The sequence below is a fragment of the Diadema antillarum genome, unplaced genomic scaffold, assembly GCF_040938485.1.
Source record: "Diadema antillarum isolate AM-2024a unplaced genomic scaffold, OU_Dant_1.0 scf00000128, whole genome shotgun sequence".
NCBI classification, from domain to species: Eukaryota; Metazoa; Echinodermata; class Echinoidea; order Diadematoida; family Diadematidae; genus Diadema; species Diadema antillarum.
In genome coordinates, this window is record NW_027271017.1 from 6,868,856 (window position 1) to 6,885,392 (window position 16,537).

The following is a 16,537-nucleotide window of genomic DNA, read 5'->3' on the forward strand; positions in this document are numbered from 1 at the left end:
AGTCCATTGCTCTCTGTGTGCGTGTGCTGAAATTATAGCGAGCTGCCTTTTGCAAAAGGCTAGCACTGTGCATACAAGCATGGTACAAGAGACACACGTTACTGGTAGTGCATGGGTGTACTACCGTACGCACCGTACGTCTTGCCGTATGATCCCTCTGCTACACTTGTTGATGTTTTTCTTATTTTCCGTAATGAACCTTCCAGTCTGACATGCGTCAATATGCGAGACCCTCTGCTATCATGACAGCAAAGATCGTACTGTACACTCATGAGTACGATATATGCATGACACATGTACCACGATTGAAAGGTAAAACAATAGCAAGTGAGTACCGAGACAAGTCTCGCATTTTGCGACTTCCATATTTTGCCGATGTCCGATGAATACCGTTAAAAGAAAATATAAAAGGAAACGAAAAATAGAGCAAATACATGCTGCATTCTAGGGAAATTTTGAGCTGAAATAATATGTATGACACACGCAATATTTGCATGGAAATTTTCGTGTTTTTTTTTTTTTTTAAATTTTAGGTCCGAAAGTAGGGGTGCGTCTTATACACGGGTGCGTCTTATACACGGAACTTTACGGTACCTGGAAACATTAAACTGCACATTACTTGAATATGAGACCATTCTGAAGCAAATAATTTTCACACAAGAATAGATATATAGTGTACTCTTAAATGAATCCCACAAGGATTGGAACAATCATCCTCCAGCATTCCCACTGATTCCCACTGATCAGTTACTAGCCATCCCCTTTAAGCAATTCATAAAATGTACAGAAAACTACACAGGCCCTGGGTGCTGGCATTAACACCATACAATTCACAGAACATTTAAAACACTAACAGTACACAATACCTCGCAGTGTAGACACTTTACACTACAAATAGATAGTACCTCAGCGTAATGATGATTTACACACTACAGAACTACAAAGTTCAGTTACCATACATACAGTGCCTATGGGTACACTCGATCAACATTTCATTTCCTAAAATCTCAACACAATACAGTGCCATGAAATGCAGACTCTACACCACTGAATGCTGTTGAAAGGTGTTAAGGATAATAGCTTTGACCTTCAAAAAGAAGTACAGTATGGAATATATCAATGCAACTTGCACATGTCATACCTCTTTAGGGTAGAGTTTGATCAGGACATGGGCGACCGGGAGTAGGGAGGCAGCTGATACCGCACGCACATCATCATCCACATCCTGCAGGCCCTGAATGATAGAGGGCAGCACAGCTGGGAGAAGCTCCTCCGTCATTTCCTGCCAAATCAATCAAAGAGCTGTGACCTCATCATCCCCAAGCCATCACATATTTTATCAGCCTTCTCAATATGCCTTTATCTCTTTCGTTACAGAATGACTTTTATGCAGAAGAAATTCATACCTAAAACACTATTTCTGGTCACCCAGGAGCTTTTAGTCTATCAAAACTATCATCACATTTCCATCAAAATGTATATGATATTCCTGGCATCATTGATGCAGAAGCATACAAAGTTGATCTGAAGGGTAACAAAGACTTTTCTTTAAACCATATGGTTATTCAATTCAATTCAATTCAATTCAATTCAATTCAATTCAATTCAATTCAATTCAATTCAATTCAATTCAATTCAATTCAATTCAATTATACATGACAGTTCTGTCATGCACATGTGCCTATAGTACATTTTCAAACAATAAACACTATAAATTATCTGATCACTATGTTACATAACACTCAACATGCATTGTACAGACTGGTTTATGGTCGATTTGCCTAAAAGACCAGCTACAGCACTCTGATTAGAATTACTCAACATGACCTTTCACTAGAGCATTTCCTCAAGTAAGAAAAGGTATCAAAATATATGCTATAGCAAACAGGACTGCCCCTCACACAATTTACAGAAGCGAGAATTCAGAGGAGGGGCTTATCTATGGCACTCTAATCATTTCACTTAAACCAGTTAACCATTTAAATACTTCGCCTAATTCTCATGGAAGGGCAAGAGGTCGTACCTCCTGCAGTCAACTGACCTTTCTAACTGCCAGAAGGTACTTGAGACCTAGCAGACCCCCGTGCCTGACCTCCCACTGGTTCTGGGCCAGCAGCTGGAGGAGAACAGTCCTCACCCCCTGGACCGCATCCCGCCGCATGTGATGGAGAACCACACCCAGTGCCTGGGCACACGTCTCCCTCACAGGGGCAACGACCTGGGGATAGATAAGACAGATACATTAATAAATCTGCTCTACAGGCATGGAAACTACTGTATAAGCTGTTATTTTGGGTACATATATTTTTGCAAATGAGGCGGTCAAAGGCATTTTTGCGAGGTGTTGTTTTCGCGAATTGACATCGAAGCTATCATAAGTGCACTATTATGCCAGCCCATGGACACATTTTCACGTGATGTTAAATTCGAGGTCCAACAGTGATTCGCGAAGATTAAACCATCACGAAAATAAAAGCTTATACAGTGTAAAATACCACACATATACCAAAGTGACATGGCCATTCATCACCATGGAAACTGGTTCTTGGATACAAGGTACGTTTGAAACTAAAGATATTGCAGTAAAAAAATTAAATATATATGCTTGCAGATATTTAGATAAAAGAGGCCTTGCACCTTTTTTCCCCTTTTTCCATTACATCATGGATGAAGGTACTTCAAATCTCTACCACAAACATCATGAGCAATATGGTGTGGAATAGGCGCATTATTTTCAACAGACATCATACTAGAACTTTCCTCAAACTCATAGACAGCGATTACAACTCTTCACATTCTTTGATAGATCCAACTCATTAAGTGCAGACTGTAAAACAGACCTATCCAGAAAATGTCAGTAATTCTTCAAAAAAATCCATACCTCATCTGAGACAAAGTCTCCAAAGCGATCCAGGGCTAGCACACATAGTAGACGCAACGCCGTATCTTCAAGAAACATGTCATTTAGGGTTGCCTGTGAAAGTGAGAAAACAGACCACACTCAGAATGGCACAACATTGCTAGTTTCAGTAGGCCAGCTAATTCAATGAGTACTGACTCGAATGAGAGCTTGAAAAGAAGACGAATACCACCCACTGTGATGTTGTTCAGCATTCAACTGAGGAGAATTCAATCTTCTTACAGCACTCAATGGGTATTCTGTACTCATACACATTTGTGGTGTTTTAACTTTCTTCATATACACTTACTCCTGATTTTGCTGTTCACATAACGAGAAGAAATCTTACAGAACTGCCACAATATCATTACTACAAGTACATCAATATCATCATGATCATAGAATACACTGACGATCTATTTCTTAGTTTCCTTCTTTTCAGCAACACTGTCAACAACATCAGCATTGCAATCATTATTTCTATCATCAAAGTATTGTTGCCATGCTCCTACTTCTCCTCCTCATCACTTCTACCCACCATCATAACATCCTCGTTAGGATTCTTCTGTACTCTCCCTCCTCCTACCCACAAACATATTTATCATCACTGCCAACGAGTCTAGTCACTATCTCATCTGCAGCATCTTTCTCCTGCTCATCATCACCAGCATCAAAACATCACTATCATCATCCTTATCTGCTCCACGACCACACATGTTCACCAGCATCCTTCTCTTCCTCCTCCTCCTCCTCCTCCTCATGCTACACCATTTCTTCAGTGCTCCCATCACCATCTCATCTGGTTGCCATAGTTACCTGATCCAGGGCACTCTCCTCCGACGTGCCGGCACTCTGGCCGTGCACCTTGAGGACCTCCCTGATGCCCGTGGCTGCCCCATGACGCACCTCCCAGGACTGGTGGAACAGGTCGTTGGTCAGCTGCTCACAGAATGACGTGAACGGCCAATCCCCGGGCTATGAATAGATTTGTGGTAAGGAAGCTCAGTTGTCAGGGACACAACAAGAGTAACCAATAATTTATTGACGATTATCCTGAACTTATTGCCTATTTTCATGTTGACATCTCATTTGATGTATACTTCTTTCATAGTGCATTCACACACACACAATTGCAATTACTTAAAGTCTCTCCATGTGACACTGAATGATATTTAAGAATAAAGTACATAGCTCCTCCAGAGGAAGCAGCCTACGAAATGTGAGCATCCAATCCTCACTGTGCTCTTGATAAGAAGTTCCAAATTCATGGTTTGAGATCTGTGGCAGCACTTTATCCTCTACACTCCGCCTTGCCCGGGTGTATAAATGGATGCCTAGTAAGAAGCTCAACATTATTATGGCTGGACAGAGCCTACACAGTAGTAGAGTAGCAGCCTGACAAGAATATCCCACTAGGAGTATTGTGATGGCAATCAAGTTCCATTCTAATGTCAAAGGTCACAACATTTTGAAATTAGCTTTGAGCAGCATGATATGGTTGAGAAGGTAACTACAGCTATTGCTTTCATCACCACCACCACCATCATCATCATCATCATCATCATCATCATCATCATCATCATCATCATCATCATCATCATTGTCACAATCCTCCTCCTTTCTCCCTTCATCATCACCATCCCTATCATCATCTCCATCATCATCATCACCACCACCACCACCACCACCACCAACATCACCATCACGATCACCATCGTCATCATCACCATCCTTCTCCTTCTCCTCATCTTCCTCATCATCATCATGCAGAATCTATACTTTGATGGCAAAAAATATATGTAGATGCATGTTTTTCTTTATTCCAATCTCTTTTTGTGAACTCACCTCTTCAAGGAAGATCGTGCTGTCGATGTTCTCTGCTGTCCCCTTGTCAAAAGACACACTGCCCTGGCTACCCACGGTGCTTCCTGCTCTCAATCGCTTACTGCTAGGTTCCTCCTTGTCAAGACTACTCCAGAGAAAACATCAGACGCAGAAAAAATATTCATTACAATGTTTCATTCTCTTAATGTTTCGCTACTGTTGCATATTCTGTTCATTTCACGATGTATTATTTACATTTTTCTCTGTAACAAATGAGAGTGAGTAAATGTTATGTTTTTTGTCGAAAACAAAAATAAATGTGAATTGATAATGTGAGTTGAGTTGACATTGACACTGACAATGGCACAAGGTGAAGAATAATCTACACTTTCATTATTCTGATAAGTCCGAAAGGAAGAATTTCCGCGAAATTCTTGAATATTCGAGGGTTGTGAAAAATCCTTTTCACACACACAAAACGCGCCAACGAATTGCCACACACGTGACCAGCGGGATCTCATATTACACCCGATGAGACATGTAGTCTCGATCGGAGACTTAGTTACGTAATAAAATATCACATCACATCCAATGTACAAGTTTATGATTCTAATATTTCCTTTTCCAGTGCAATATCTCTGATCTGTATTCAAAATACTAGCTCCAGGACTGGCTTTTGGAGAATTTGATATACAGTAAGAAGACAATTGATGAATGTGTTCATACATTGAAAATTGAGACAAGATGCCCAAGAGAGAGAGAGAAATGCTACCTGGTTCCTTCGAGACCGTCTTTGGAGCGCTGCTTAGCCATCAGCTTGGCCTTCCGTTTGGCCCTGTTCTTCTCCCTGGAACTTAGACCAGGACCCAGACTGGCCATTTCCTGGGCCACAATGTCAGCTGCACTAGCCTAACATCAAGAGAGTTATCAATATTTCAATGCCATATACGGGTAGTTCAGGACAAAGCTTACCCAAGAAAAAGGGCAACACACAATTTACCATTCTGCGACTGTACAGATTCATTCAACTCACAGTGTCGCTAACTGTGGCATTCACAAATATTTAATATGGTGGCCGAGGCAGTGCAGTTGAGTTTGTAAAGGGATGGTACAGTTTCGGTTGAGATGGGGCTAAAGGTTTCCAATGATTTTTGATGATGATTTTTTGAGATAATGAGAAACCTCTTATGAGATATGAATGAGCATATAATTCTAAGAAGAATTCAAATTAATTTGATGAAAATTGGTTTTGAAACGACTGAGATATCCAAAACAAGGCAATCCTAATAAAAGGTGGGACTCACCTTTTATCAGGATCGCTTTGTTTTACTTTGTCTTGTATATCTCAGCCATTTCAAAACCGGTTTTCATCAAATGAACTTTGAATTCCTCATAAAACTGAATGCTCTTTAACATCACACTAAATGGTTTATAAAGTATCTTGCAAAAAATATAAGGATAAATCTTCACCTCAACCTTCTCTTCCTGCTCTCCTCTTCAGGCGAGTAATCTGATGACACAGATGTTGATCTGTTTTGGGTTGATACTGCCCATTGGTTTCCTTTCATTGTTTGTTTGGTTTTTTTTTTAGTATTAAAGGGAACATACAGTTTTTGTTGAGACCTAATTTCAGGTTTCTAACATTTTTTGGTGAGATAATGAGTAACCTCTTATGAAATATGAAACAGCATGTAATTCTATGAGGAATTTAATGTTTATTTGATAAAAATTGGTTTTGAAATGGCTGAGATATCCAAAAAAGAGCGATTCTAATAAAGTGTGGGACCCACACTTTATTACGATCACTTTGTTTTACTTTGTTTTTGGATGATTCAGTCATTTCAAACCCGATTTTCATCAAATAAACTTTGAATTCCTCTTAAAATGGCATGCTCTGTACTGTATCATAAGTGTTTTCTTGGTATCTCGCAAAAAGTTAAAAGCCCAATTCTAATCTCCACCAATACTGTACCATCCCTTTCAGCATATGGAGTGGCAGGAAGCTCTGTTTCACACTGTTTTTTGAGCATGATTTATCATTAAATTGTATGACAAAAATCACATTATCAAAATATTGCAAAACCAACTGTCATGACTGCTATTCATTTCGATGAAAAGCAGGCAGGAACCAGTGAGTACTGTATGTGGGGGGAGTCATATATGCCAAACATTTTTTTTTTAATTTATGCACTGACATAACCACACACTTTAATAGTAACCCATTGAATCATCTTCCTTTCTTATGAAAGTTAGGAATAGGATTCTTCCTGTTATAGCCAATACAAGTTCCTAAAACTGAACAGGTCTATACATGTACATCATTGTACTTGCAGCATCCTGCAAACAAAATCTATCACCAGAAACTTGCAAGAAAGGTTTTTGCCCATTTCACATTCCACAGACATTCCTCACGCAACTCACTGGTGGTTTGAGAAGATTGGATGTCGATGGTTTCTGGGCGACACACTTCAAGTCCTCATCGTTGAATAAATCATCCGTTTCCATGCCAACGATGCCAACATCCAGGCCTAGTTTCTTCTGGAGCAGTCTCTTTTGCTTGGCGAGTCTCTCCTTGGGATCCCCACCTGCATAGAACATCAACCACAGGATGATTTAATGGCAAAGTCTACAAGAGTTTTGAGATGACACATTGGAGTATTTGTTCAAACAGAATTCATACTTCAGCTTATACGAATGATATCATATGTTGCTATCGAAATGCAAATGAGGAATGGGTTGGATCTGTTTAATGAAGTGGATAATACTGAAATGATTTGAAGGGTTTTTCATTCTTACTCAATGCTAGATATTACTACCAGCTCGCTGGCATAATTTTCTTGGAGAGCACATGAAAATGTTTATCCAGGGACTCAAACTTTACAAAATGAAAGCATTCAAACTCTACCACACATCTCAGGGGAATCACACACACACACACAAAAAAAAAAATTAGCAGACATCTTCAATCACATCTATGAAACAGACATCTTCAATCTAATCTTTGTCAGAAAAATCTTTAATTAGTTCTCTGAGAAGCATGTGTACAGTAAAGAACCAATTTACTGAGAACGACTTAGATTTGTGGGTTTTTTTTTTTGTCTTTTTGGATTACCTGCATCAACTTCTAGCTCATATTCCGACCCAGCGGACCCAAGGAGTGACGCTCCTTGCATCAAGACCCTGCCCACATCAAATTTCGAAAATTCGAGCCTCGAGGGATCGCGTTGGAGGGCAGGCGCACCGATCTTTGGGACTCCTTCTCCCGGCTCTGAAGGAATAAGGAAAAAGATAATGCAATGAAAATCATATAACTGTGTTATTGTTGATCTGGTGAAGGTAACCATCTGGGCATATGCAGAACTGGACTGAAAATGACTGAACAAAGTGGGAAGTCCTTAATTTGCTAACAATCTAAAGTTCCTTTGGTGGTACACAGTCAAAGGAAAAAAAAAGAATCCAGATGAAAAAACAATGATGTTATACATTGTACCACAAGAGAATGCATGTAAGCACTGCTAATAGGTATAATCATGATATTGCAAATTAAATCTTTAGGTGTAAGATGCCTGTATACAACATCATTTCAGTAACTCAAAGTAAAGCCACATTCATAGAATTGTATCCTGTCCCTGACAGACATCCCGGAAAAATAATGCAGCGAACTGCAAACGAACCCTGTTTGATTATCCTGTTGTCATGGCGACACTGGGGCACATTTTTGGCAATGGCCTCCACCGCTTGGCTGGCTGCAATTCTCGTTTCCCATGACCCACTCTTCAGATATATGTGAACCTGCATGCACAGGGTGGATGTTTGGAGGAGGGAGGAAATATCATAGTGGAGGCTTTTGGTATTAAACACAAAATGGGAGAGGCATCAAACGAGGACACTTTATTTTCAAACAGACAAAAAGTTTGTAGAAAGTTGGTTGGCCAAATGTCTCATGAACCAGTTCATGCTGCGGCAGTGAGGAGTATATCTATCTATCTACCTACATTGTATCTATCTACCAATCTATCTGTTTTTCTATTCATCTATCTTTCTCTCTTTCCATATACCTTTCTACCTCTACTGTATCTATCTAATTCTTATCTTATCTATCTATCTATCTATCTATCTATCTATCTATCTATCTATCTATCTATCTATCTACAATGTCTCTATCAGCATCAATCTATCTACCTATCCATCCATCCATCTATCTATCTGTCTGTCTGTCTGTCTGTCCATCTATCTATCTGTCTATCTATTTATCTATCTCTCTATCTATGTATCTATATTTGTCTGTCTGTCTGTCTGTCTCTGTCTGTGTGCCTGTCAATCAGGCTTTTTATCAATAAACAGAATATCATTTACACAGACAAAAATGTGAGTAGGAAAACTCAATTATGGACAAATTTATCTAATACTTCTTCAAATAGAATCTAGTCAACATACGATCATAGTTTTTTATCTATCTTTTGTATCCTTTTACTATCATGGACAATGGGTTTTCAGCTAATAAATCAATGTTGCAGCTGTTTATATCATCTGATTTGATCTCAGTATTACTTGTAGGAGCAAACTATTTTTCAATAGGGCCCAATTTACATCTATATATCGTTGCTGGGGCGACAAGAACTTGTATGTACAAAATGTCAAATGTTCAGGAGAGCAGAAAAACATGGCAGCCAAAGCATTCATTATATCAAATGGGATAGCCTTTCTTTTTACATGCCTTGGTAGCTTTTATTGGGGTAGGACAGCTAGGATTTGGGCAGAATGTCACTTAACTCATTATCTCACCATCAATCCAAAAAAAGTCATTTTCACCAAAATTTCAGATACAAGGTCTTGTCACCCCAGCGATGATATATATATCTCTTTTTTTCCCCCCAGAAACAACAACGGGTTTCAAGCTCTCTTTTTTTTATGACAGTTTCCTCTTTGAGCATAACAGTGAGTGGTACCCAGTGAATTAGCCTATTCTAGCCTGTCTCTTGGCATAACACCGATATTGCAATGTAAACACCCATGCCTAAATTCAGTGGTTACAAAACAAAGCAACCATGGTGATCATGTCCAAAGTTTCATAATGTCTGCAGTATTGGTTGCAATGTAAATACATTGATAGGACATTAACTAACATAACGAGTACATGAGTCACAAAGTACATACACGTAATTAGTGATAAGCAACTTTTGTTCGTGTACATAATATGCCAGAAAAGACACCTGTTCCTGAATACCTGGTAAACTTGATTCCTTGCCAATGGTAACCTCGCACGTCTCGTACAAAGTGTTTAGGACTTCAGAATTTCATAAAGAACGGAATGATTTTCCAACTAAAATTTGATTAGCAATTTAAGCTGATGAATGATATTTTAAAGGGTATCCTGTACACTTTACACAAAAGAGAGTTTAAGTGTGCTCAGTGGTATAAAAAGTGCACAGCAAATTGCAATGCGAATCATGCAATACCAGGAAAATTATTCCTTGTAAAGAATAACATTTACTGATGTTCAGGATGAATGAACACTTTGTCTACTGTTCGCGTACATACACGTATGCCAGAAGAGACACACTTTTTTCTTTTCATTAAAATGATCATACTTCCTTTTGGGTGTTTTGTCTGTAACATACGGATACCTTGCAGTTCAGTACAAATAGTACAATGCTGAGCTGCTACACAAGTTGTTCAAACACTGAAATACACTGTGAAAAGCACTGAGATAAAGAGGTTTGTACTCAAACATATGTTTGTAGTTCTCAAATGTGTGTTATGTTTCTGTCTTGCTTTTAAGTTATATTTTTCACCAACTCTGATCAAAAGCATCATAAATCTGTTTTGTTTTGATGTCAAGCACAACATACGCACACAGCTGCAGAGATTCGTAAATCATGAATCAAATTGCCTGTTGTTAAAAAAATTCTTAACCCGTTGAGGACGAGTCCCGAGTATACTCGGACAGGGGTCTATGGGAAATGCATGTTGTAGCAAAATCAGTCCGTCCTCAATGGGTTAAAGAGGAGGGGTGGTCACTAAGTGAACCCCGACTCACCTTAGACAGTAGAATGTGTAGATCATGGGGGTGGAGCTTCTGTACCTCTCCCAGTTGCTGGGCGGCGGCTCTCCTGGTGACGGGCGTCGACCCGGTATCAAGGAGGAGGAACAGCCTGTCCAATCTGTGTTAGAAAGGACACGACAGGTTACTCAAATAAAATCAGTCACTCCAAAGGTTCATTATTCTAAAGGTTTGTAATTCTACGAATGAAACAAGGTTTGTCATATTGAAGGTTCATTTGAATCCAAAAACGATATACACGTAGGGCTTGTAATTTCAAAGGTTCGTTAGCACACACCTTTTTTTCATTTTTTTGATTAACAAACCTTTGCAAAAAACAAACATTTTTTTCATTTTAGGACAAATGAACCTTCTGAATAATGCAACTAATGTTTGGACTAACAATACACATTTCATTTTCGGATTAACAAACATCTTGGTATATGAAATTGGTGCCTTTTGAAATATCAAACCTTCTGAATAATGAACATCACCCATACAATAAGTTTACATAAAATGCCTGATCCAGGGTTAAAAACTGGTCATTAGACAAAAAAAGGTTGAGACCGTGTCTGAAATCTACTTCTTCTACTGACCACTTCATCTAAGGATGACAGAACACAAGACAGCCATATACATGTAGGGCTACATCGTACATCACATTTTTGCAATCAATGTGTGTTCTATTGCGACACTGTTATTCTACACTACAAACTAAGTTTGCCTAGCAGGAACACTCCTAAAATCCTAAAACCTGAAAAAAAAAACACCAACAATTTTTTGAACATTTCTATCTGTCATCTCGCACATAAATACAAATGTAAGCAAAGACAACGAAACCTGAAAGAAAAATACCACTATCTGCAAAGGTATAAATCATTAGAAACATGCATTTGTATATACAGTGAACACATCATGTATTCATACCAACAAATTTGAATATTAAATTGCTAAATTTGTTTTTCTGTCTACTCAGACATAATTTTACCTCTGACAGATGTCAAATGCTCACATACAATTTTGTACCATGATCCATTTTTTTTTTTTTATAACATGGCCAGGGTCAGAAAGACTGTAACCTACATGTACTAGGCAACTTCCTTTTGCATAAACGTAATATATCAGCTAAACATGGCTGGGAGCTACAATACATGGACACTTGTACAAAAAAAAAAAAAAAAAAGAAAGAAAGAAAGTGAAACAGTTAGCTTATTACGGTAGAACTATTAAAACAGAAAGGCAACACAATATCCATCATGCACAGCCAACTTTTTATGATCATGTACAGTATAACATTTAGATTTTGATGGAAAACAACAGTTACCCTGTACAGTAATCTCTCCCTCTCTTTCTAATACACCTTACACAAATGTAGTTTCCCATAATACAATTATGGCAGATGAAGTAGTGATTCAATCATTGTATATGACTTGTATTGCAAGGTTTGTATAGCTTTAATAGCTCACTTGTGTTTTTAAAAGCCATTAACATTTAGTTTCACATGCAGCCTAAATGTAGGCAGTGATATTTACATAGTAGTCAATCATTACTGGGGAAAGAGGCTAGGCAGCTTCCTCTTGCAATAATGTTTTAGTTGCAATACATTGAAACTTTACAACACTGGTGTTGATATATAAGGGAGCCATTTCCAGCAATGTTTGTAGTCTGTGTCTGTGTGTGTGTGTGTGTGTGTGTGTGTGTGTGTGTGTGTGTGTGTGTGTGTGTGTGTGTGTAAAGTGGTGTATGGCATGCATTGTATGTGCCTGTGTATTTTTATGTCTCAAGCTATAATTGATGAGCAGCATAGCAACCATTTAGCCGTTGAGACTGAGAAGAGACATTCCCCACTTTCCTCTTTACCTCCGGCTACAGAGTGATGCTTCCTTCTTGCGTACAGTGTATCTCTTCCTTCCCTCTCCTTATTAACTCTCTCAGTCCCGTGGGCAAGGTGTCTACACGCAGTGCGTGATTTCAAGTTTGATGCTAGTGCTGGTGTTAATGCTATCACCCAAACAACTGCCTTAAATCGAGCTCCAACACTGACGGTCAGATTAACACAAGCGATACCGATCACAATTACTGATCCCAACACCTAGGGTTATGTTAAACACTGCCGGAAAGTCTGTGGGATTGTGCTGGAAATGCGTTATGAAAAAGAAAAAATGATGGTGTGTGGTTCAAGTCAATTATATCCAAAGATGTCATCATGACTGCTTAGTTTTAGACACATAATTGGGAAAAAGGACTAAAATGCAACAAATTTCATCCCTTTTTCAAAATACAACTGTCTTGTTCACATGCTCAGATTATGAAGCCGTGTCTGAAGTGTCTGTCGCACATTCCATGGGCAACCATTACATTAGCATAGATTATGCACATATACAACATGCATCCATGGATGTAAAACCGGGTCTCGCACATAGCAACACAAACACCAACACAGAACTTGAAATGACAAATATGACAACCCCTAGAGGCTACATTTGTATTACTAGCCAATGGAAAAAAAAAACACAAATCATATGGCTCACACAAACACCGGAGCTCGATTCATCGATTGAAATTCAATACCATGCCCAACACCAGCTACCAGAAGCATTTTTATGTCATAATTATGAGGTAAACATGCTGACACCAACTGATTTCAAGTTCAGTTTTTATATATATTTGAGTCCTTTTTGCAGTACAGGCATGTCAAAAATTTGCGACAAAATCTACATATTCTTGCACTTCTCAGCCTAGAATCCCATTTTGTCATCTAAATCCATACTTCACTGCATTGCCTTGATTTAACCATCAGAGAACTGTCAGTAGAAATAAGCACCATGGTGATGGGGGATGACAGGTACAAATTGATGAGATTGAATTCTAAAATTTGACACAAGCTATTCTGGTGCCATCTTTGGCTTATCAACGGAGTTTAGAGAATTGGGAGGGCCTGTGAGGTGATCAAGATCGTACCTGGTGGCCATCTCGGCATGCGGTCACACAGATCATGGATGGCTCTCCCAAGGGATGTGCAGCAAAGATTCAGGCTTCAGTGGTCCTCCGGTGATGTGGGATGGCTTCCTCTGCATGGTTGAACACACAGAATGAAAAACTATGATCAAAAATAAATACCTACAATGTATGTACTAGATATGAATACATATAATCACTTCTGCCTTTTGCTGTTGTTGCTGACTTAAAAAAACAAGTCTGGCAAAACTTTCTAAGGAAGTTTGTAAAATTCTTGCCTAATGGATTGACCCTGTTCTTAAATTGTCTAATAGATCAAACTTATTTTATGAAAACATGCCTAAGATGCTTTATCAACCTTTAATACTGAAGAGGCTGTCCATAAGTTCAAAATGCAAAGAAAAAGAAACACATTTTACAATCTAACTTTGAGCTCTATTGGAAAAAAAAAAACACTAAAAAGGGAAAAAGGGTCACAGTCAAGTTTGTACTTTGAAATCAAGTTATTTCTCATTCTATAACTGTAAGAGCAGCATTATCAATATAATTGTAGGTGTATGCAAAGTATCTTTTTGACATTCCAAGGGGGGGGGGCATTAATGTAAAACAGCAGACAGTTAATAATAGAATGAGATGACTTCCAACATACAAATGTATAGTCTGTAGCTACAGATCATATTCCTTAAACACTAAACCTGCATCAAAGAAGCAAGAAACTTAAATGGGTACAGCAGTCTGGCTTTACCAGCACAGCAGCAATGCGACTGAGACACTGTAGATCGATCCTGATGACCAGCGGGGTGTCACATTTCATCTACATAAATCTCACAATGGCAACAAAGCCAGTGCTCAAGAGAATCTAAAGGGTTCAAGCCGATAACACAATTAACAACTGAATCACACTGTCCTGTACTCCAAAAAAACATTCTTATTTAGGAATATGATTCAGTGGTAATGACAGCTACTATACTGGCTCTCTGTGATCTCCCTGCTCTAGAGGGGAAGAAGTTGTCATTGCAAGATCTATTAATATCCAAAACATTTTAGTTCTACTTTTGGAGAGTACACTTTACTTGCTTTCCTGGCTTACAGTGTGACTGAGCTGGAAAAAAAAAAAAGATTAAAGAGCCAACTTGTTAGAAAATGAATGCTGAAAACTGGTTTTAAAGTACGTGTGCGTTTAACTAGCTGTGTGCTGAAATTTGTCTTGGAAAGAAATAAAGGTTATCAATGGACCCATTTTTGATTTCACATGTTGACTTTGGCTATCAGGCAAAGCCAACTTGGTACAAAATAAACAGTGTCTGAAAACTAGTTAAGGTTTTTGTGATACACTGTAAAATTGTAGTACAGAGTTTTAATACCCTTCAATTTAAAACAGTTCAGTTCTTTTCACCTTCTATCAAAGATTGGCTTTGCTACAAAACAAGCGATCCCTGCCATCAATTAAGAATGTTTTTCATGGCCTAACAGTGATTCACAAAAGTTGCAAAAACAATTCCTCGCGAAAATAACAGATTTTACAGTACAGAAAACAATGATGACCCATCATCTTGCAGTGTACGTAGTAATAAATTTGAATCGTGATTTGTGTTCTATGGCTGTTAAAAAAAAAAATGAATGTATGTCAGCAAGGAACCAGGGGACAGGCGGCTTGAAGTCTCCTTCAGAAGACTCAGGTAATGAGGATAAACCTTGCCTAGGGGCACAACCACTGCAGGCAGTGGAGTTGAACCAGGGACCTCATGGTTGATAGTCAGTGGTCTAAACCACTGAGCCACCACAGCTCAATGATATTAGAGGTGGGCTATAGAGGGTCAATTTTAGGTCATATTTTCAGAACATGCTCATCACACCTTAGTTTGATGACTTTTTGCCTACTGACACCATTTTTGAAAAAAAGAACGAAAAAAATGCAAAATCCGGGGTGCCCCGGCCGAAATCGTAAAAAATCCAAGATGGCCGCCGTTTTGGCTTCAAATAGACAATTATGGCTATAACTCAGCTATTTTTTGGTCTATTGTGATGGTTTTGGTGTCTAACCCCATGTTTTAGGGGTCAAGGAAATGGATTATCTTGATAATTTTAGTGGAAAACCTAAGCTTTTACATGAAACTAACCTTTTTCCCATATTTAGGGTTAAATTTCCTTCTCCTTTACCCCTACCCCAACCGCCATATTTTGTCTTTTTTCCCGCATTTTTTTTTCAAGTCATGTTAACTACCATACTTTTAATAACAAGTTCTAGCAATCCATTTTTTTTTTCTACCGACAATACAGCAAGAAATATACAAATAACTTACGGTATATAAATGTACAGTATGTGTCATGCCAATACTGGTACAGCTGTATGTGGCTGGTGCATTCAGAATGCATGGTAACTGTGGAACCAGTATTAAATACTGTATCTGCTTTATAGTGTCCATTAACATTTTGGTCCTAAGACCTTTAACAATATGAATAAATAAATATAATAATAGATAATAACAAATAACTTACATTATACATGGTTTACATAATGTGTCATGCACATATCGTTACATGTATATAGTGTGGCTTGTGCATTCAGGATGAATGGTACATTGTAACAGAAGCCAGTGCTTATACTGTATCTGCTTTGTAGTGCTGATAAACATTTGGTACATCTGTATTCAGACATGTAGTGCATGACACATATATGTAAACCATGTATAATGTAAGTTATTTGTATTTCTTGCTGTATTGTTGCAAGAAAACACCATATTGATAGCTAGAACTGGTTATTAAGAGTATGGAAGTAGTTAACACGACTTGAAAAAAAATACGGAAAAAAG

The 16,537-nt window shown here is 38.4% G+C and overlaps 1 protein-coding gene across 1 annotated transcript in view; it reads right to left on the minus strand.

The window, feature by feature from the left end:
• LOC139720545 (TATA-binding protein-associated factor 172-like) overlaps positions 1-16,537 on the minus strand; it is an 83,800-nt gene that overhangs the window by 57,707 nt on the left and 9,556 nt on the right. Inside the window, exons 2-12 of the mRNA XM_071631898.1 lie at positions 13,728-13,837; positions 10,764-10,887; positions 8,398-8,515; positions 7,836-7,991; positions 7,145-7,308; positions 5,496-5,632; positions 4,745-4,868; positions 3,716-3,874; positions 2,882-2,974; positions 2,042-2,218; positions 1,142-1,282 (exon numbers count right to left, since the gene is read on the minus strand). Of these exons, the coding sequence (XP_071487999.1) occupies positions 1,142-1,282; positions 2,042-2,218; positions 2,882-2,974; positions 3,716-3,874; positions 4,745-4,868; positions 5,496-5,632; positions 7,145-7,308; positions 7,836-7,991; positions 8,398-8,515; positions 10,764-10,887; positions 13,728-13,738 (1,404 nt within the window). The 5' untranslated portion in view covers positions 13,739-13,837. The remainder of the gene's footprint in view (positions 1-1,141; positions 1,283-2,041; positions 2,219-2,881; positions 2,975-3,715; positions 3,875-4,744; positions 4,869-5,495; positions 5,633-7,144; positions 7,309-7,835; positions 7,992-8,397; positions 8,516-10,763; positions 10,888-13,727; positions 13,838-16,537) is intronic.